This window comes from Cyprinodon tularosa, unplaced genomic scaffold (assembly GCF_016077235.1).
Source record: "Cyprinodon tularosa strain WSP-4 unplaced genomic scaffold, ASM1607723v1 ctg709, whole genome shotgun sequence".
In the NCBI taxonomy this organism is placed as follows: domain Eukaryota; kingdom Metazoa; phylum Chordata; class Actinopteri; order Cyprinodontiformes; family Cyprinodontidae; genus Cyprinodon; species Cyprinodon tularosa.
Window position 1 is genome coordinate 173068 of NW_024039462.1, and position 22607 is coordinate 195674.

General features: G+C 37.2%; 3 protein-coding genes across 3 annotated transcripts; 1 reads left to right on the forward strand and 2 right to left on the reverse strand.

The window, feature by feature from the left end:
• Positions 1 to 219: 219 nt before the first annotated feature.
• Positions 220 to 6902, reverse strand: LOC119772329 (peroxiredoxin-6-like). The gene is made up of 5 exons (XM_038268688.1): positions 6726 to 6902; positions 5529 to 5685; positions 4495 to 4644; positions 4240 to 4386; positions 220 to 1593 (listed from the first exon to the last, which is right to left on the reverse strand). Exons 1-5 carry the CDS (start codon positions 6815 to 6817, stop codon positions 1396 to 1398), a joined length of 744 nt encoding a protein of 247 aa, XP_038124616.1. The 5' UTR covers positions 6818 to 6902; the 3' UTR covers positions 220 to 1395.
• A 1477-nt stretch (positions 6903 to 8379) lies between these two features.
• LOC119772337 (phospholipid phosphatase 6-like) lies at positions 8380 to 11021 on the forward strand. Its single transcript, XM_038268694.1, has 2 exons — positions 8380 to 8846; positions 10464 to 11021. The coding sequence occupies exons 1-2, from the start codon at positions 8477 to 8479 to the stop codon at positions 10886 to 10888; spliced, it is 795 nt and encodes a 264-aa protein (XP_038124622.1). The 5' UTR covers positions 8380 to 8476; the 3' UTR covers positions 10889 to 11021.
• A 7557-nt stretch (positions 11022 to 18578) lies between these two features.
• On the reverse strand, positions 18579 to 20392 carry LOC119772328 (myocilin-like). The gene is made up of 3 exons (XM_038268687.1): positions 19799 to 20392; positions 19498 to 19596; positions 18579 to 19432 (listed from the first exon to the last, which is right to left on the reverse strand). The coding sequence occupies exons 1-3, from the start codon at positions 20274 to 20276 to the stop codon at positions 18630 to 18632; spliced, it is 1380 nt and encodes a 459-aa protein (XP_038124615.1). The 5' UTR covers positions 20277 to 20392; the 3' UTR covers positions 18579 to 18629.
• Positions 20393 to 22607: the final 2215 nt, after the last annotated feature.

Below are 22607 nucleotides of genomic sequence, written 5' to 3' on the forward strand. Positions count from 1 at the left end.
AGAAAGGAAATACATTATTAACCTTTAACACATTATATTTTAGTACGTGTACTATTTTTGGGGAGGGAAAAAGTCATTTAGGTATTTTTAATTAAATAAAATCGAGGACGACCCGGATGTGTATCTGGATACATATGAGCGGATGGCGCATGCGCAGAATGGATCGTGCTTCCGGGACGGATCGGTTAGTGACACCAATGACCACTCTGCTGTGATCTTTGCCTTCATGATGCTTTTTGTTCTTATGTTCTTAATCACACCTCTGATGCTTTCCAAAGAGCAGGTGCAGCTATACTGAGATTAAATACACAAATTGGATTATGCATGGCGACTATTTGCACTGGATTTTATTTACGGGCATCACAGTAAATACAAATACATACATATCTTTGTAGTAGAAACTATCAAATTTTCCAGTTTTAAAGTACATTGCTTTGCTCTTTCACATAAAACCTTAACAAAACACATTCAAGTTTGAAATTACAGCGTGACAAAATGTGCATTGCGCTGCATCATCTGATAGGCATTAATTATTATTCACCACAATTACCTACAGTGAAAAACCCGCCTGTTTGCTCTGACTGCGTGGAGAGCACCACAAACGTTGGTTACTTTTGTTATAAACCAAAAGGTCTGAACCAGTAGAGGAAATGAAACAACGTTCAACAGGAAGCATTTACTCCACTGTTTGAGCAACACACCAACATTTTTTGGTTAGCTTTAGAACAAAGCATGGCCCATTTTCAATTAGTTTGGCTAGTTAGCTGTTAATATAGATTCAAACATCATAGAATCTGCCTTCCTTGAAAACTAAGTATCCCAGTGTGGACTAATCAGAGCTTCCTTTGAGCACCGCAGTTTGTATTTTTCTTTTTCCTCTTTGGAGTTTTTCAATCAAATCCCCTCCTTCTTACAAGTGTTTTTTTTATTACAGAAATTTTAGAAACATTAGGAAACGGTTAAATACAGTGTTACAAAGTATTCACCTGTAGTAAATATGCGCAAAAATACAAACAAGAATGGGAAAGATCAGGATCATCATCAGCCTCAGCATCCAGGTCAGATTCTCTTTCAGCGTTGGGGTTTTAGTAAAACAAAAGGCTGAAACTCAGATAAAAATAAAATTCCTTCAACATCTGGGTTAAAATCTGCTATAATGTTCACTTATTCCAGCAGATCGACATGAATCAGATGTCACTGACCCAAATACACACAACGTTGTTCCACACTAAACTTTATAACCCATTGTGTTTGAATTGTCAGTGCAAATGTAAAGTTATTTAACATGTCGCCTACTTTAAAATCAACCTATTATAAAGGTCATAACAGAATAACTCTGCTTGTGTTATTCCTTTGGTCTGCTTTACAGAAGCAAAAAAAAAAAAGAAAAGCCCTTTACAAAATAGACGTGCATTGGCGCGGTTGAATCAGTGAATATCCAGGATCCACACTTTCACCCAGGTCGTGGGGGTCTGGGGTGTAGCGCAGGTACTTCTTCCCAGAGGGCAGTTCTTTAGTGAAGACCCCCGCTGGGAACAAAGTGGCAGCATCCTCCTCAGGCATGTTCGGAGGCACCATCACACAGTCTCCAGGCTGCAAGAAAATATATATATATATTTTTCCCCCCTCTGTTGTCAATTTATAGCTACAACTGTCCAAGTAATACATAAAAATAAAGTATCACGATGCACAAGTGGAAAGAAGATGAAACCATTAAACACAGAGATTAACTGAGCAATGTGACGTCCATATACAGTAGCAGCCATTTAAAAGCCAGCCGAATGGCAGCAAAATCCCCTCCAACTTCCAGCCACTGGCCTTCTAATGGACGTGCATATTTTTTTAACTCTGACTTTACCCTTTCACTGATGTACAGGGTCTGACCAGGCAATAACGCTACTATTTAAATCTTAATGTCCACAAATCATGATAGAAATGATATTTTAGATGTTTAAAAAGGGAATTGCAGGAGACTGGCCAAGGACCCATAAAGGAAAGTGGGGGATTTTTTAATGACTACTACTGTACTTTCAGCCCCGCTTAATCTGACACCTCTAAATAAAAGGCTGTTGAGTGATAAGGTTTAAGAACTCATCCAATCCAAAAACAAAGTCAAAAAGGAATATGCTAACCTTTTGACATCTCTCACAACAAAAAATCATTGTCAAAATGGAAAGTTACCAGGAGGTGTTTATCCAACTGAACATGAAAAAATCATTAGAAAGGTCTGAAAAGTTGCAACAAAGTAATACAGTAACAAAGTCTAAGTTGGCCTCTGGTTAATTAATGCTGATAGCAGATGTAGTAAAGATGTAGTACAGAATAAAAAAAAAAAAAAAAAAAAAAACTGCAGAAAAAAAAAAAAGAAATATTGTGAAATTTTGCCAAATTGCCACAAATTAAAATTTTTCCTTCTCTAGTTAAACTCAATGCTACCGTCAATATTTCCTTTTTATTAAAAGTACCTTGGCTGCTTTTCATAAAAGTATAAAAAGTTTGTCAGAAGGGAGACCACCCCCCTCACTGCAGCATCCCCACAGGGGGACCATCTCCTTCTTTTTGGATTATTTTTACAACGTTGGGGATGGCCGTAAAAATGTCTAAAAAAGACCGATCACATTTCTGATATTTATCTTGATTTCTTAGCATTTAGTTCTTTTTCTAACATTAAGCGGCAAAATGCTAAACATAAGTGTTAAATCTATATCTAAATGTATTTGTTAAAACTGTTAACCCAGGTACTCAGAGATTCACTTCCATACAGAAAGCCCACATCTGTATCTTCAGGTAACACAGAGTACATGTCAGACTTACTTTAGCGATAGTTACAAGGTGTTGCTTTATTGTATATCTCGTACCATGTCTTTCGGTTGTGCTGTTCTTTTTTCATCTTGTTACAGGTGATGAAGCAGACTGAAAATGTTTTGTCATTGTCTCCTTTCTATCTCCTCTTTCTTTCATCTTTTCTCTTTTTTTTCTCTTTTTTTCCTTTTTCTTCTTCTGTTTTTCTGCTCTATTTACATTGCAGTGTCCATATAAACTGTAAAACTCCCTGCATAATAAAGCAATTTATATGCATGAAACAAGTGGAGCAGTATAGCAATTGCCATACTGCTACACTTGTGAAAGTAAAATCTGTTGGGCTCTTTTTGGCATCAAGAAAATTATTCTTATTGCCACATTGCCAGACAGGACACTGTAAAAAAGAAAAAAAAAAAAGAAGGGAGACCACCCCCCTCACTGCACCATCTCCTCCTTTTTGGATTATTTTTACAACGTTGGGGATGGCCGTAAAAATGTATAAAAAAGACCGATCACATTTCTGATATTTATCTTGATTTTTTAGCATTTAGTTCTTTTTCTAACATTAAGCGGCAAAATGCTAAACATAAGTGTTAAATCTATATCTAAATGTATATGTTACAACTGTTAAAACATTCTATGTCTAAATATAAATGTTATGTTTATATGTAAATCTATTTCTTAATCTTAAATCTAAATATACCGTTTAAATTCAAATTGTAATCTTAAATATAAAAATGTCTTTAATCCACATGCTAAATCCAAATATATATTAAATCTAAATGTTCAATCTAAATTTACACCTTACTTTTTAAATGTAAAACTTGAATCTAAATTTGAATGTTACTTATTTCTTAAGCCTTATATCTCAGACTTTCTTTAGAAGATATGCTAATTTAGCCCGTCCTTAGCACATAAGAACACCAATGAGAAGGGGAGGTGGGCTGCGTGTTTTCAGAGGTGTCAAGAAACGAAGTAAAAACACTTCGATACTGTACTTAAGTACACTTTTTAGGTATCTATACTTTACTCCATTACTTATTTTTCTTCCTACTTTTGACTTTTACTCATTACATTTTCACACAAGTATCTGTACTTTCTATTCCTTACATTTTTAAAGCAAAGTTTACTCATTACTCTTGGCTTCGGTTTAATGTTTATGCATATTTATTCCACGTCATGTGCTCCATCCAATGCAGATCATTGGCTCCATCCACATCTAGTGCAAACTAGTGTCATTGGATGAGTCATAGAAAGCAAACACTCATTGGTTAGCTAAAGGAAATTTATTTATTATTGTACAATTTTTGACTTCACTTGAACAATAATGCACTGCACTGTCTTGGTCTTTTGCATAACATCCCATAGAAATACAACAAAGTATGGTAGTAAATTAACATTCTGAAAGGCAGCATTGTTTTATAAGGCGATAAATACCTTCCACTCAGCAGGCGTGGCCACTCTTCTTTCAGCTGTGAGCTGGAGGCTGTCGACCACACGCAGGATCTCACTGAAGCTACGTCCTGTGGTTGCCGGGTAGAGCAGGGACAGTTTCAGCTTTTTATCAGGTCCAATAATAAAAACCTGTGCAAACATAGAAAGCAGAGGAGGAAGCGAAGCGGGTTTGAACGCTTTAACTCAGGGCACAGTTTGAGGGTTTTGGAATGAAGCACATGAGGCTGTGATGCTCACACAGCGAGCGGTGAGCGGCAGGCCGTCTTTGTCCTTCTCATCAGGATCCAGCATACCCAGAGAGACTGCCAGCTCACGTTTGCTGTCCGCGATGATGGGAAAGGGCAGCCTGCAGCACTCAGACTTCTCACAGTTATAAGCCAGGATGTCCTATCAGAAAGAAGCCCCACAGAATAAACCAGGCTGATACCTGGACTAAAGAGCTGGAACTTTCCTGTATGCACAAATTTGTGCAACATGAAACATCCTTGTTGAAGTAAAAACAAACATTATTAGATCAAATATTCACTGGAAAATTGAAGAAAATATTTGTACCATAATTTAGTGATGTAATGGTTAATAAAATGCCTTTGAAATGAAATATTTATTCTAAAGATTTTAGTAAATTAAAATTTCTAAATAAATAAACATTTAGAATATAAAATGAAAACAAATTTATTGCCGTGTGAGATGAATTGCAAATGGCAAAAAAAAAAAAAAATACATATATGTGTTTATACACGTTTTAGAGTCTGCAGTCATTTATCTGGTTAACAATTTGATTAAATAAAAGCTAAGACCTATTATCGCAAACTATAAAATAAACTTTGGTATTTACTTTGACTAGGCAATTCTAAAATCAATAAATTGGATTTTTTTCTCAACCATTCTAGTTCAAATATTTCTGATGTTTCTGCCTGAAGGGGAACATGTGCTCTATCAGTTCTTTAGCAGGTTTATTTCCATTTCTGTCTATATATAACTCTATCTAGCATCCCTGTCTCTGAGGAACTCCGGCACCCCCAGATCATGATGCTGCCATTACTGTGTTACGCTAAGAACAATGTTCACCATCTGGGTGAAACAGTTTTATTTTTGTCTTGGGCCTTTTCGTCGGCTTGTATTCATACCATAGTGTCTCTATATTAAGATGGACTTTTAATTAGATTACTTCACTGAATGCGTGCAACACTTTTACAATGATTAACTACTGAGAAAGCTCAAGGTTTTGTGGTTAGAACATGGCAACAGGGCGCTCTTGGTCTTCATGTCACCTTGCTCCAGCCGCAGTGATCCTCCAGGCTGTCGATGGACAGAGCGATCAGTTTGACGCCGCGTTTGCTGAACTCGCTGCTCAGCCTGGCCACTCGACCCAGCTCCGTGGTGCAAACCGGGGTGTAATCTTTGGGGTGGGAGAACAAGATACCCCATCTGTAGGGGACATGGGCATTTTAGAAACCAGTTGGAGAAGGGTTTCAGGTGCTTTTTTTGACGTACGGGAAAAAAAGATAAGTATCTAACATTTGAAAGACAGGATGTGACCTGATTTCTTGCTGAACAGAAGATAAACATTTTGGCCTCCTAAGTCTTACACTGGTTTTTGTTCTGACCTATGAACTAATTTCATACTTTCCTTTCACAGGATTTATCACAGGATTTATCTTCAGCTACTTTCACATGTAGATAATTTGAGATAATAAAAAAAGTGATTTGTAAGGTTTCCTGTTTAAGAACATCATGAAAAAGATATCAGTTTAACAGAAGAAAGTTTTACACAATAGGCTATCAAAGCCATGTGAATGTTTCTGCTTTGCTTAGATGGCAACAGTAGAAGCTAGCCACAATGTAGACCTCAGATAACTGTGAAGCACGGAGGTGGCAGAATGATGCTTTCTGTATTAGGCCCCTTTAGCATCTTGACACTATTATAAACTCCTTACACTAATGTTTCCTAGAATCAAAAATGAGGCCAAATTTTAACCACAACACAAGCTTAACAGAGATATTTTGTGGTTGCCATGACCCGAATGAGCAAGGAGACAGAACCGCTGAAAAAAGGACCTGGATGATGAAAAGGGCTGTACAAAAGTTTTCAGCACCGGAATCATGTTAGATAATGAAAGAACAGCTTATTGTGCATCTATAGTTACTATAACCAAGGAAAACTGACAGGATGTGGCCTGGTTTAGTTTGATAACACAGGGGCTTTTTTCCAGGAGGTAAGCGCTGTGATTATGAGAAGCCTCTCAACTATGAGTAATATAAGTTTGAGAGATTATTTTGCTGTTAATCTCTGATGCCTGAGACACATAATTCTTTAGTGTTTGTATAGATTTATCTGTTTAAGAATGCAGAAGTGAGAAACGCTCAGTCACACATTAAAACTTCCTCCTTCCTTATCATGCTGATTGGATTCTCTCCAACTCTGTGAAATCTGACATGCAATCAATAATCAGCAGCTCTTTACTTACGAATCACCGAGATATTGGTGGAGTTTCATTCTACCAGCGGTGGTCTCCGCTTCGAAATCAGGAAACGGGTCTCCGAGCAGCAGCCCCGGCATGATGGAAGCGTGGATGTGGACGTGGGTTGGACTGAGAGACGAAACTTGAAAGAGAGACAGAGAGGAGGCGGATGGTTAACTGTGAAGCACGGTGCGTGGTGCCGCGCCGGGGGTGGGTCTTGGTTTTTGGAGGAGAGCGCGGTCGGATGGTGCGCTCAGGTTTGACGCACGAACTTCCGAAATGAGAACATCCGATTCTTTACTAAATGATACGTCATATATTTTTTTATCAATGTTATTAAATAAGAAATTTAACTTATTTATTTATTGAAAACCTTAACATCATGACCATTGGTCTTACCAGAAATAATCTAAAACAACTTCATTAACAGCAATCTGATTAAAGTTCCCCTTTCACTTTGCATAGAACTCTTTCCCGGCCCAGAACCAGAACCTGGCAGATCTGCTAGGATGTTTTGGATCCGGTTCTTCTGCACCAGCTTCTGTTTGGTCCCATATTTTCCTCAACAATCCCCCCGAAACACGGTTCCGACATGGTGATCTAACCAGGCTCTGTTGCTTTAACAAATATCCCCCAACCATCACACCTCCACCTCCATGCTCCAGAATTCACGCAAGTCTTTTTCTCCCTGAACAACTTTTTACGCCATTTATCTTCTTTGTGCTGCAAGAATGATCTAGAAATAAGCACTATTTACCCTTAATCTAGATAAATAAGATGATCTGCTAAAGGAAGGAGTATTTTTATTCTTAAAATAAGACAAGTAGATAATATGCACTTGAAATAAGACAAAGCAATTATTTTTTCTTATTTTAAATGTAAATTGTCTTGTTCCATTGGCAAAGTTACTCACTGTCCTTATCAATTCAAGACAAAATGCATGTATTTTAAGAACAAAGGAGTTACTTAGATTTCAAATTTTTTTTGCAGTGTTGGAAAACCCCATCTTCATAGGCTGCTCCATCCTTTTGGAGACTTCAGACAGCCTTTTCCGTTTCCGTCTCACGTCTGACATTTAAACGTGGACACCTCATTTAAAAGCAAAGCAGCAACGTTTGAATCACACGATTGTCTGTAATCATGTTTACCCTGCATGAACTCTGATAAAGCCACTGCTTCACATTTAATCCTGCAGAAACCAGCTCCTCCTGCACTGATCAAATATCTACAGACAGGAAAATGAAGTGATAGATAATTAACTCTAAACCAAATAACCCAGGCTATGGATTTATTTTTATCCCATAGACTTAACAGTCGATATTTTTCACAGTAAATATTTTATTTAGCAGGTATCTCAGGGTTAGCGGATCAATCTATTTGACCCAAACTCAGATTAGCAAAATAAGGTTTTTTTTCCCCTTAAAAACACAAATGACTCTTTTCTCTGAGTAAAATTGACCCCAAATACTTTTGCAAAGTTTTTGCCTTGAAAGAATAAAACCAAACCCCAAAATATACTTTTAAAAACGCAAAAAGCCTTCATGCATTTAAAAAAAACACAGCTGATAAATCCTAATAAAGAAAACAAGCTTGGTGCCTCATTCTGTGTCTGAATCAGATCTAGTGTAGTGAACCCACGTGGTCCGTGGGTTGACACATTAACCCGTGTTTGGACCGAGCAGTTTGAAGGATGGTTTGCGTCTAAGCGCAGCTGGACTCAGAGGCACACAGACCGCTGACGCTCCGCCAGAGGAAGCATGTCCTCCCCGGTGAGCAGACGGAACAGCTGCCGAGGAGTCGCGGCTGGAGGCAGAGCATCCTTGGACTGCCACCTTGGCCGCCGCCGGGCCTCCAGCTGCCCTTATTTCTCCCCTGAAGACCTCTCGGTCAGCCTGAACCAGCCCCTGTTTGCCATAACGCTCCGGTTCCTGCTGGCAGTGGATCTGTGGCTTTCCAAAAAGCTCGGAGTTTGCGCCTGTGAGAAGTCGCCGTTGGGCAGCATAAGGCCCCTGGTTCGACTGGTGGAGTTCTCCGGCCATGTCATCCCGTGGCTGGTCGGCACCGTGTACAATCTGTGCCGCGGGGACAGCGTGGAGGAGCAGGAGGTCATGCTGAATTTAACTCTGGGTGAGGAGAACATTTGGAGTGGAAGGTGTTCCCCTCGGTCTAAATCATTCCCAATTCATTTTTCCATCTCCACACAAACCACTGTAATTCAGTTCACTAAATTAGTCTAACATTATTGACATTCCAGTTAGATTTCATGTTGCCTTGTGTTTTGTTTTTTATCTGCCTTCATAATTTATATAAAAATCCGGCGCGCGCTTTTACGCACAAATGCGCCGTTAAGACAATGAGACCTTTGGCAGTCATTGCTGCGCTCTGCTGATGTCTGACCAAAGCCTTGCAAAGATAAAGATAGTCTAAATAGCACAACGAGCTAAATCGGTCTCCCCATGGGTCACATAATGTACAGTAAGGGGTTTGCGCCTCCTGACCAACAAACAGCAGGGAGGAGGCCAAAGGTTGCGTTGGTGCAGCGCACACTGGCATGTTTGGATCATATTTACTGACTGATCACTTTAAACAATCCTGTTGTGCTTTAGTAAAATACCTTTGCCTGTATTATTGGAACACAAAGGAGTGTCAGTCAACTTTATTCATGAAATACCCTAAAAACATAATGGGCATTTATCACACCCATAAAATGATAATTAAAATACAACGAAAGACAATATATCCAGAGACATGGATGGGTAAACATTTGTCTCTTAAAAAAGTCTCATAAATCAAATAAATCTTTCTTAACTCTGTTTATTTATCATAACCACCATCAGATAGCCCAATGCTGCTCCTATTTAAGTTATAAATAATAGATTGAAAATAGATCTACTATACATTTTAAACCTGGGAAAGAAAATACATATTAAAAATAGTTTTCTTTTTCTGTCCCAAATGGTATTATTTTTTGTGAACAATTAACATAAGAAAATGTAATAATCCATAATTTCAGTAAATATCAAAAATAAAGAAAAGATTACGTGTAAATCTGTAAATTCTTTGTTGTCCAAGAATGGGGAAATTCACTATCTGCATTTGACGCAACCTCCAGGACCTAAGCGCAAAGGTCTAACCACTAGACCACCAAACCCCTAATAGTAAATGATAAAAGTAAAAACAACAACAAAAAATCACCCCTTGTTCTCCCATCCTCATTATTAATTATTCAGATTGGTCCTTTAGTTTATTGGCTATCTGTCTTCAGTACTCTGCTGATTTCTAAATGAAATGCAAACTTTAATTTAATCTGAAATTAGGACTTTAGACCACTGAGCTACAGCCACATTCTTCTTTTTTCTGTTGTCCATTATAAGATATTTTTGAAGTTATCTCTAGGAGTCACTTGACTTGAGAGATGTTTTTCTTCTTGATGCAGTAACTTTACCGTCTTTCCGTTCTTTAAGAAGCTCCCTTTAAATTCCTGAATGGAATTTTCCCCTTTAAATCCTTAAGACTGCCATTTTACCCGCTGCTGGAGCAACTTTTTCTAATGTTCAGATCAGTAACAGATCATCTGGCTCAGAAAACAACCTCTGTGCTGCTCTGGCTTTTCTGGTCATAACAGTCTAATGTCAAACACCCAACAGGGATGCACTAGAAAAGTGTTATTAATGAAACTGATCTGTATAACCATTGCAAATCTGTATAACCCCCAATTTTGATGTCCTTCTGTCTTCTTCAAAGCTCTCATTCTGGATCTGATGCTGGTCAGAGCTGTGAAGATGTTAGTGAGACGCCGAACACCCGCCCAGAACCGCTCCGATATCCTCTCAACCTTCTTCGTAGAACGTTACTCCTTCCCCTCAGGCCACGCTTCAAGAGCGGCCATGTGTGCCCGTTTCTTCCTCGCCCAGCTGGCAGACACGGCCTCCATGAGGGTCCTGGTGCTCGGCTGGGCCGCCCTGGTCAGCCTTTCCAGGCTGCTGCTCGCTAGGCACTATGTGACGGATGTGGGCTTTGGTTTGGCCATGGGTTACTGCCAGTACAGCATGGTGGAGAGGGTGTGGGTGACTTGGGACTGTCTGCAGGACCTGCTGTTTATTCGGCTGAGAGAAACCCTGGACAGGGCTTATGACGGACTGTGGACAGTAGATGATTGGAAACATTAGATCAGATGTGTGTGTCTGTGTTTGTGGGTGCATGTTTTAGTTTTAGTAATGAGAAAAGCCTGTTTGTTTGAAAGACAAAAATCCAGCAGAAGTTCAGTAACTTTTCAAATAAAGTCCTTCAGGTGGCATTTTGGATGGTGGTCTTGTTTCTTTCCTGGTTTGAAAACCATAAGAAGTATGTTAGCATCTGTACACATTAGGGGCCATCTCTACTTTAACTCTGAATACCCAGAATATTTCTCATGATCTCCAGGCAGAGGTAGGCAGTAACCAGAGATGGCAAAAGTACTCACTTTCTGTACTTGAGTAAAAGTACAGATACTTGTGTTAGAAAATACTCTAGTAAAAGTGGAAGTATTGATTAAACTTCTTTACTCAAGTAAAAGTAACAAAGTACAGGCTTGTAAATTTACTTAAAGTATAAAAGTAAAAGTAGAAACCACTTTTTTCATGCCGTTGCCTACATTTTTAATGGATGTCTGCCAATAGGACTAGATCTCCGATGTGTTCATTTTCAATCATCTCGTCGTCCATGCTACTATGCTAACGCCACCGCCACCAAGCTGCAATGATTTGCCGCGAATGAATACCGCCGAATCTGTCGATTCATCTTGTAGTGGTGCGTCAAATGCAACGTAGATTCCCATCCAATTAGATTGAATTTGGTATTGATGACGTGAAAAATAATAACCGTAACTCCATTGAAATGATTCAAAACTAAAGTAATGAGACAATTTTTTTAAATGTAAGGAGTAGAAAGTACAGATATTTGTGTAAAAATGTAAGGAGTAGAAGTAAAAAGTCGCCATAAAAATAAGTAGTAAAGTAAAGTAAAAATATCAGAAAAATCTACTTGAGTACAGTAACGAAGTATTTGTACTTTGTTACTTCCCATCTCTGGCAGTAACTAGTTACATTTACACGAGTAACTTAATATTTGTATGTCTAGTTTAACTGCAATATACTTAAGTAAAAACTCCCTCTATCTATTTTAATTAACATCCTCAGCAAAGAACAAGCTTGTTTCCAATAAAAATGAACCAGAGAGACACACACCTACAGTTTAAATTCAAGTTTAAATTTACAGTTAAATTTTTTTTAAAGTTTTCTTATACTCAAGTTTCTTTTTTGAGGTATTCTTATTTCCTTCTGCTGATCCTGTTGTGTCATTTGGAGGTAAACTGAAAATATACTGGATCTTGCTACTGGAAATAACTCACCCTAACCTGTACAGCAAGTAAAAAAAAAAAAAAAAAAGGGATTTACGTACGTTTTATAACAAAAAATGTATGAAATATATTTTGAAAACCGTGTCTTCCACCTGAAATATCCCTGTGATACATAAAGCATCAGAATTTTGCATATGAGTTTATATTTTGTGTAGTTTCATCATTTTTGATGGGTAGCATGTTGATTAGTAATTCAGTGCTTAAATAAAATGGAACCAAATACTATTTTACTCTAATTTGAGATACATTTTGGGGCACTCTCCCCACCTCTGTGTCCTGCTGCATTTTAAGCTCTATTAAACAATTACACAAGTGGTCACACGTGCTTCCTCGTAAGGCTCGTTTGCATTTCAACGTGAGCCATCAGAATACACACTGGGAACTATATTTGTGTGATCCCTGCTGGGGGGGAAAGTTAGCTCCCACTCACCCAAGTTTCCATCAGCTGCTGTTAAGTCCTCTGACTGTCATTCTCTGCACTATTCCTCTCCTGTTTCATTGTGGATGAACTGAGGTTCAGACGTTGGCTTTTTAACAGGCTATTATTGACCCAAACAAACATGGAGGACGCGGAGAGTCACTGAAAAGCAATACAACCATTTCTGATTTAACATTTCAAGCATACAATTTCATTTAAAAAATGTTTTGTAATTGAGTGTTTTAAAATTAATTCTCAAAGATGAGTTGTGAATTGTATTTATGACTTCGTTATTAAAACCGCAATCTCAAAAATTTCTTTTGAAAACCTATTGCTAAATGGAGAATTAAAAAACACAAATCTTAAATCTTATTTAATCTATCTATCTATCTATCTATCTATCTATCTATCTATCTATCTATCTATCTATCTATCTATCTATCTATCTATCTATCTATCTATCTATCTATCTATCTATCTATCTATCTATCTATCTATCTATCTATCTATCTATCTATCTATCTATCTATCTATCTATCTATCTATCTATCTATCTATCTATCTATCTATCTATCTATCTATCTATCTATCTATCTATCTATCTATCTATCTATCTATATATTTATATATATATATATATATATATATATATATATATATATATATATATATATATATATATATATATATATATATATATATATATATATATATATATATATATATATATATATATATATATATATATATATATATATATATATGTACATATATATGTATATACCGTATATATATATGTATATATATATATATATATATATAAAAATATATATATAAATATATATACATATATATGTATATATGTATATATATACACACACACATATATATATACGTATATATATATGTATATATATATATATATATATATATATATATATATATATATATATATATATACATATATATATGTATATATATATATGTATATATATATATGTATATATATATATATATATGTGTATGTATATTTTCTTTTTTTTTACATTGTATTTAAAAAAAAAAACATTTGACAATAGCTGCCATGCTGTTATCCACACTAGAAAAAGTGATTTTTTCTTAAAATAAGTGCATTTTTTCTTGAATTGAGGAGGTAAGTGTGAAACTTTGCCAATGGAACAAAACAATTTATATTTAAAATAAGAGAAAACAACTGCATTGTCTTATTTCAAGCGCATATTATCTAATTATCTCATTTTAAGAGTAAATATACTCATTCCATTGGAAGATCATCTTATTTTTCTACTTAAATTAGGAGTAAATACACTTTATTTAAGAAATGTTGTCTTGTTTCTAGATCGTTTTTGCAGTGCATGTGTGGCTGTCAATCCAAAAAGAGAGTTGGTCACATTCAAAGAGCAAATGTGATTGGTTTGACTTTGTTTCCAGTGTGTTTAGGGACCAGAAGGGTCACACAAAAACTAAATAGAAAAGAGAAACTGTTAGGAAAATGCACAGGGACCATAACGGTCACAAAAATGTTAAATGGAAAGGCTAAAGTAAAAACAAAATGCCATTTCAAGAAGGATTTGGAAAAGCAAGGTGAAAAATACATTTTCAAATTCCAGCATTTATTGATAGAGTATAAACATGAATACAAATTCTCTTTGATGATTAAATCAAAAATGTGCAATTTCAAAATGCTTATAAGTTAGATTTATAATTGAATAGTTAAAATTTGATATGGATGTATTTCTTTTCCAGTGACTCTCCTGTTCCTCCATAAGCCAAAGGTCATGGTTTTAGAAGGTCAGGGTTTGTCCTTGTGCAGAGAAAACATTAAAACTATATAAACAGAAAATACAGAGCGTCGAGTTGTGCTAAAATACATGTTCCTTTTTTGGTCCCTAGGGGGCAGCATATCTTAATTCCTGCTCATCATTGAAGATTTACTAAAAGCAGAGGAGACCTTTTCTCAACTGCTATTGGGTCAACTCCAACCATTTATCTACATATGAAACGTACACCTGTCTGCTAATTGCCCATACCATTTAAAGAGGATTACATGGGCTGATTTTGTTTTGCAGTATTCATTTAACCAAACGTAAGCTGCTGCACTTGTCCCAGTTGAGTTCAGTCCAATACCTGTGTCTTAATAAACATATTATTCAGGAAATTTGTAACATAACTTAAGATATTCACGATATCCCAAAAGCCAGTTTGAATAAAAAAAATTTAAAAAAGTTTTTAAAACTGATTTTCAGCACAGACATATTTACTCGCCAAACTTTTCTTAAAAACAAATGTTGCAACAAGTGTTACACATGCAGATTTTTTTTTTTACATGCTAGCCATAAAAATTTTAAGTAAACTAAGCAATGAGTCAATCCAACTAAGTTGTAATTTGTTCAGACAAACAAAACTCAAAAACATGAATATGTCTTCTGTTAAGGTGAGCCTGTGCAATTCCAATGTTACCAAGATAAAGCAGCATGTTTCTGAATGGAGACATGATGCAACTGTCCCCAGCCACCGTTACTGAATATATGTAATTGTAAAGTTTAATTTCATGACTACATTATAGAGAAATAAGGATGAATTAAAATACTTGAAAAAGTTTTATCTATTTTTATTTTAACGTTTTTCCATTTTCTCTACAAAATGTGCCTGCAACAAAACCACTGCATACTCATGCATTTTAAGTTAGTTTTTCATTGTAGTTATGAATTGTTCAAGACTTTGTGTTCATATAAGTATGTGATCATCAAAAGGTAAAATCTCACAAATAATCAAATTTATTGTATATTTTTAAAAAACTTTATTCCTACTTAATTTGGTACTAATCCCTGCATGAGGCTGATAACCTTTATGAAAACTGATGCATTATGAACCCTCATTCAAGTAAACTAACTTCTTGGTACAGACGATTTCATGGTAGATGTTCCTTAAAGACTCAGATGGACTGGCGACCTGTCCAGGGTGTACCGCGCCTCTCACCCGTAGACAGCTGGAGATGGCACCAGCGAGCCCTCGCGACCAGGCTTGGGATAAGCCTGACGGAAGATGGATGGATGGATGGTTGTTCCTTAAAGAACATCTGATACAAAATGATGTATATAAATTCATGTCAGTTCAATCCCTCCAACAACAAACAAACCATTTTGATACCGATGTACTTCGCAAGCAGATGCAGTTTGTTCTGCCAAGAGAACAATAAACATTATGCTACCACTATCACCATGCTGTTTTACATTCGGCAGCCATATTGGATTTTATTACAGCAGAAAGAGGCTCTCAGATATTCCAAGCTGGAAATGTTAAAACAAATTATTTTTTACTTATGAGAACAAATAAAAAAGACATCATGTCGTGACACCAGCTGAACCATATTGGGTAATAAAAGCGTCTAAATTTCATTTTGTGAATTTTTGCAGACCTTATTTAATAAAAAAAAGCATCAGCATAGGTGGAAAACCCTTAAATATGCTCAAATGAGGATAATTTGTATAAACAACAACAAATAAAATCAAATAAACGGATATATAAACCACATATCAGTAGAACTGGGAATGAAAAGTTGACGCCTACTGTGGTCACTTCAAAATCTTTTACATGTAGCTCCAGGAAATGTCTCTGGTTTTTGAGAGAATTTCGGTGGGTTGTTTTTTTATGTCTCTAAAGGCTGCTGTCTTCTTTTTGTTGCACCTACCAGAAGGTGTTATGTCCAAACAAAGGCTGTAAAGGATTGCATTTGTGCTTGTCTTGCAACCCTTGTGCATCATTGTCTTCATTCTCACACAGTGCTTAAAGGAGCAGACACCTACACAAACCGCACATGACGGTAAAAATTCAAGTGTGAACCCACAACAAGATGGCTGACGCAAACAGATGTTGACCTTGATTGTATCAAATGTAACTTTTTATTTGGAACGTTATGCACAGGGACCTAAGCTTGTCATGGATATCTCACATTTTGAGTTAAATGTTAATAAATAAATAAAATGTTGTTCCAGTTATTCTGGGACTCACTTTACCTAAAAGTATTCACAAAGGTTAAACGTTAAAACATAGTTTTTAATTTAAATTACCTTTATTTCACGTTATAGACCAGGAGTTTGCAGCTTGTGGCTCTTTGGACCTTGAGTACAATAGCTCTTGATCAGTCTTGCTAAAAACTATAAAAAGCCAGAACTAATTAGGTAAATATTTAACAAAATGCAAATTTAAGCAGTTTTTTTTTTGTTTGTTTTGTTACCTGGAGTGATTGCACCCAATTTTCAAGAAAAGAGAAACTAAAAGTAGTACTGGTAACTGTAATATTTTTTGGAGAATTTATTTTTCTTGAAACAGTTATGTTTACATAATTATCCAAAAACATCAACATCTCTTAGAAGAAAATATATTCATCTCCTTTTTTTAGACAAGTTTTTTTTTTAAATAAAACATTAAAGAGACATGTAGGTTTTTTTCCTGAAAAATATATTAGAAATAGCCTTTTTATTTGACCCTTTAAGACTGAAACATCATATGATAGTAAAGGTATATTCTGATTCTGATATGATGAGCAGACTGACACCTCAGCAGTTCAGCTCTGATGTGTCTATAAGCTTGTAGCCTATTTTCCTCAATTTACTTTGGGTCAGAAGCTCTGCTTGGTTTCAGTGGATGTGACGTCTAGCGCCACCCTGTTGAAAGGTTCTGGCCTAGGAAACAACAATCAAAGCATGATATTCAAGATGTATTTTGTAGATACACTGATTGTCTTTTCTGTCCCTACTGGAAAGAAAAACTATTCCCACAGCATGTTGCTGCCACCACCGTGCTTATCTGTGGAGATTCTGTGTTAGGGTGATTTCCAGTTTAGGTTTTGCTGCTCTGATGAGATTTTTGCCTGTGGGGAGCAAGTTCAGTTTTGGTTTCACTTAACTAGAACTGCTTCTTCCACATATTTACTCATTAGATGTTCTAAAGGAAACTGCAATTTGGACTTATGAGCTTCTTTGAGGAGGATTTTCTTCGTTGATTAAGTTAAATAGACAATAAATACTTGTTCTCTCAATAGATTCTCTCACTTCTTCTTTCGATCTTGGCAGCTCCTCTAGAGTTTCCACTCTTGTTTCTTTCTTTGAATGATTTTTGTTCTTTTCCCAGCCTGTTAACTATGTGTGCAGATGAACCATACTCTCTCCATCTCGACTGACGTATCGTATGTCTCTCTGAGAAGCTAAAAGTTGTACAAACTGTTATAAAAACCTAACCTTGCTTTAATCTGATCCTCATCTTTAGCCTTGACCTGTGCGCTACCAGGGAAATTGTCCACAAATAATTTTTTTAACAAACTTCTGTGGCCTTCAAAGAACAGCTGCATTCAAAACTAAGATGAAACATCACATAAATTAACTTTTTTTTCACTTACAGTATATTCGCAGCTGGTCTTGCTTAGGTTTTCTAATGTTATCAAAGGAAGGCTATACCGTTAAAAAAACAAAACAAAACAAAAAAACAGACCACACAGATCTGGTCAGCTCTGTGTTGACCTGTCCCAAAATCTCTCTTTTTGTTCAAATTTGAACTCAAAGTTCTTAAACGTCCATCTGTGAATATACATAAACCCCTTCTTTCCTTCAAATGGTTCTGAACCTCTCCTAAGAGGTTTTAAAAAAATGAAAAGGTAAAACTGCATATTAAAGAAAAGGATTGTGTGATATGCTGTTTTATTAATACAATGTAATGAATGATATAATGATCAAACTCATATTAGACAGCCATAATGTGGCAAACACTCGTCCAAACTCTTTTGTAGTTTATTGCAAGAAATAAGGCAAATCAAGCAATATAATCAATAAGGAAATAAATCTTTATTAAACAGTAAAAAATACATGTAAAAAAAAAATATATATGTATATAAATCATTAATGCTAGATGTTAAGCTGGCTCTAATCATCAACTCAGTCATTTAGCACAATTATTTCGCTATGAGCATCACATCTTTCCCTAAAATCCTTTGTTATTGTAATAAAAGCAATCTGGTTCTGGTTAATCCCGTTCACCATATGTTAATAGTGAAGTGAACATGGATCTTCTTCATTCCTGTTTAGCTCCTGCTTTGACCAGTCCCTCCCAGCCTAACGTCATAGGTGACCATGTGGAAGTTGTCCCAGGCGTACAGCTTCCTCTGGGCGTGGTTGTAGTCCACCATGCTGTTGTAGCGGTACTTGTTCTTAAAAGGCACAGCGATTGCCTGGCTTTCATTAGTTAAAGTGTCAAACATGTAACTGATTGTGGTGTTGGGTGAAGTGTAACTGGCCACCGTATATAAGCGTCCGCATATCATGAAGGCATTACCAACCGAATTCTTCCTGATCTTTGTCTCCCAGCTTCTTCTCACCTCTAGGCTCTGGGGATCCAGCTGGGAAACAATGATGGCTCCCTTTGCTTTGCTCGTGCTGTAGATGGCCCACAGTCCGTGCTCGTCCACTGCCAGGTCGATGTCAGTGTAGCCGCCCCAGGAGTAAGGGTACTGGCCGTGAAAGCCAGCATGGGGCAAGTCCAGGCGGGCTTCAAGACTCTCCGAGGTGAGGTTGTACCGAAGCAGGGTCCGGCTGCGTCTGCGCTGGTAGTACAGGGAGTCTTGATACACAGTGGCCCCTGTGCTTTCCACAGGCTCCGACAGAACCAGGACCTTCATAGGAAAACCTTTGGAAAACTGATCCATATCTTCATACACAAAGAGCTGACGGACTTCTTTCCCAACCGCATCGATCCGCCATACCGTCTGCCTGGTGTAATAGGGACCCTGAGGGTCCGGATCTTGGAACCACACGCCATACTTCCCTGTGATGCCATCAGCTTTTCTGTGCAACACGGGATCTCCAACTGACACTAACTCTCCACAGCCTAGAGAGAATTTTAAGATTAGGTTAACTCTTGCCTACATTTTCCGAGCCGTCAGATGCTTTTACCTGCAAGGCTGTGGTTTCCCGCTGGAATCAGGTGGGATGCAGGAACCTCTCTCACCTCAGCTTTCATCTCCTGATAGGAGGTATTTTTGAAGTGATACCCTGCATATGATGGGAATCGTATACAACACAAGAATTAGTTTAATCGTAAATTTAAAAAGTAGAGACAAAGAACCAAGTATTTATTTTTTTTTATCTGCTTTCCCTTGGACTTTTCTTTGCCTCAAACATGTCTGTAAAACTCCAAACCCCAATGTATAGAAAGCCTTTGGTGATTATCAGAAAAAGCTACATGTGCACATACCTCTGAGATGTCTGTTTTCATGTAGAGCACCAGCTGAGGTGTTCATCTGTTCACAGGGCCTCTGCCGAAGATCCTCCGCCTCCAGGCTCAGCTCGGCCAACGTTCTCTGCAGCCTCTGGACCTGCGTGTTCAGATGTTCCTGGTCCAGTTGTAGCTGGTTTCTTTCTTTTGTAACCTGGGCATAAGCTTCCTGAACAGACTCATCGCTGTGTCTCAGCCCACCAGAACTGGCCCCGCTCCCACCTCCTGCTATCAGCCGACTGACCAGACCTTCAAGGAGAGTGAGTCTGGTCCGGATCTCATCCGTCTCTGATTTGCTGCTGCCTCCTGGGCAACTGGACTCCTGTGGGTTGACCACGGTGAAGGTGTAGACGCAGCGTCCGGTGGGGTCATTGGAGCGGCTGAGAGAGGCTCGGTCTTGGCTTTGGGAGAATACACCTAAACAGGACAAACAGATGAAAGACATACGGAGCAACATTCTGGAGATCCTAATTGAAAAAATACTGTTAATTTTTCTTCTGTATATAAAAAACTTCTTTCTCTATTTCCTCTTTTCTCTTTCTGTCTGTGTTTCCCTATCAGTGCTGTTCAATATTTGATTTCCAGTAGAGCTTTGAGTATTTATGAAGTTCGGCAGGAGGGGATGGACTAACCAGAGGGGTGTGTAGATGTGTTTTTTTCTAATGCTCCATGTGTGTCTTGCTTTTGGCTGATAGTGAGGAAATGTTTGCTGAGACGGACAAACAACCTGAAAACCGCAAAGTATGAGTTAGAGCAAGCAAAGTTTGTTTTCCTGCATTGTGTCTCAGCAGTTGGCATGTTTCTGCAGGTTGTTTTCACTCTGGTTTTTATGTGTCTAGCCGCTGTCACCTGCAGCTTTGTTTACTTCCTCGACAACTGATAATTTTCCCATTAAACCACTGTATGATTAACCGTAACAAACCCAGTTTATGGCCACAACACGGGATGTTAATTAGACCGGAGGGTAAGGGTGGAGGAGGAATGCAATGCCAGCAACAGAGAGGCCAAACTGGTGCGCTGCAAAAAATGTCCATCTAACCAAATCTTACAATCCAAAGCCAAAAAGTCTTTTTGATCATGTTTTGTGATTGGTACGCTTAAACAAGAGCAGATTATGTCAGATTATTAATATTATTTTGAAGGGAATTAGAAAATAGGTACAATAATGCGCTAATGTAATCAGACAAATGCACTAAGTAGGACTCTGTTTTCAAAATATGTCATAAGGTAAATTGTCATACTGCTCTGGCACATTATTACCCTTATTTTTTAGTACAATTTCCACAACGGAAGGTTAATAATATAACAGAATCTGCTGCTGCTTAGTATATTAATAAAAAGACAGATCTGGGATGGTAAGACTTGGTAAGATTGACAGTTTTTGCAGCGTGCTTCAGACGGCCCAGCCACATCACAGCTGGGCAGGATGTCTGGCATAAAAAGGCAGACTGACTGGGTGCGGTGATGCAATGTTACTGTACTCTGAAAAAAATCCAAGTATTTATGCACTTTCAAAAAGGTTTCATTAACTTCCAACAAACAGGCTTAATTCAGGGACAAACCTGTTTTTCGCTTGGTTTATATGGAATAATTTATGAGACCATGTTGTCAGATTAGTGCAGGTTTTGGGTAGAAATTAGCAATTTTTTAAGGAAAATAATCTATTTATCCTTTAATAATGTTGGGTTAAACTTTTTTCAAACTTTTCTAATAAAGAAAGAAATGTTTTAATGTTTTAATATTTTTTCCCATTAAAACCTTAAACTCAGATTGTATCTATTAGACCCACATGTAACCCACATGTCGCTGTATTAGCATATATATGCTGGGTAAATTTTTATTTATTTTATAAATATGTATCTGAAAAGAATGGCATGCAGTAGAGCCCTCTTTTATCTTCTTAATTGTATACCCCTTAAAGCTCCAGTGTGTAATAATTGCAGGGATTTCCTGAAAGAAATGTAACATAATATACATACGTATGTTATTTATTATCATCTATGAACTGAAAATCTCAATATTTATGTCTGTATTGCCTTAGAAATTGCTATTTATAAATACATAAGAGTGGGTTTATAATGTATGGAGGCAGACATGCCTTATCCTCAAATGACAGGAAAGGTGATGCAGAAGATGCAGAGGCTATTTTGTACCATGACAGCCTCTGTATTGTTTGAGGTTATTGCTGCAGTTTGAGCAAAGATGTCACTGAAAATTACACACTGGAGCTTTGATAAAAATCTATTGCAAAGAAATGACATGCAAGTCGTGAATCTGCCTAAATCATTCAGTGCTGAATGTAAAAGCAGAGAGTTACCAGTTTAACAGAAGCCATGCAGAGGAATTAGCAAAAGGTTTGGTAGAGGGAGCTATGATGGATATGATGAAAATGGAAACTGTTTAGCTTCCATGAAAAGCACGTCGTGAGGTGACTGTACGTTACCTTGAGCACACACTTACCACGGAAAAAACACGTGGTGGCAGCATCATGCTGTGGAGATGGTTTTTTTTTAAAAAAGGGGTGGTGAATCTAAAAGGAGCTAAAAATATTCCAAAGAAAAAGAAATTCATATGCTGACGACTTGAAAATATGGAGGTGTTCAAAGTCCAGCAAATCAGACGATCAGAAAGCACTAAAACTTTCTTAATAAAGGATATGCTTCTGTTTCAAATTTCAAAAGGTCCTGCATACAGCTGTTCCCAAAATCTATGCATTTAATCAGTGTTAGATATTTTCTGAAGAAGAACTAACTGCAAGGGTTAAACAAGAGAGGCAGGGAAATAAACT

What these genes read in the sequence shown, in the direction of transcription:
- LOC119772329 (XM_038268688.1), bottom strand. Translation starts at nt 6,817, where the DNA reads ATGCCGGGGCTGCTGCTCGGAGACCCGTTTCCTGATTTCGAAGCGGAG. An exon ending in CACCAATATCTCGGTGATTC is followed by an intron (nt 5,686 to 6,725) that starts GTAAGTAAAGAG and finishes TGTCCCCTACAG; the next exon opens with ATGGGGTATCTTGTTCTCCC. An exon ending in CCACGCCTGCTGAGTGGAAG is followed by an intron (nt 1,594 to 4,239) that starts GTATTTATCGCC and finishes ATTTTCTTGCAG; the next exon opens with CCTGGAGACTGTGTGATGGT.
- LOC119772337 (XM_038268694.1), top strand. Translation starts at nt 8,477, where the DNA reads ATGTCCTCCCCGGTGAGCAGACGGAACAGCTGCCGAGGAGTCGCGGCT. An exon ending in CATGCTGAATTTAACTCTGG is followed by an intron (nt 8,847 to 10,463) that starts GTGAGGAGAACA and finishes TCTTCTTCAAAG; the next exon opens with CTCTCATTCTGGATCTGATG.
- LOC119772328 (XM_038268687.1), bottom strand. Translation starts at nt 20,276, where the DNA reads ATGTTGCTCCGTATGTCTTTCATCTGTTTGTCCTGTTTAGGTGTATTC. An exon ending in TGAAAACAGACATCTCAGAG is followed by an intron (nt 19,597 to 19,798) that starts GTATGTGCACAT and finishes CATCATATGCAG; the next exon opens with GGTATCACTTCAAAAATACC. An exon ending in GGGAAACCACAGCCTTGCAG is followed by an intron (nt 19,433 to 19,497) that starts GTAAAAGCATCT and finishes AATTCTCTCTAG; the next exon opens with GCTGTGGAGAGTTAGTGTCA.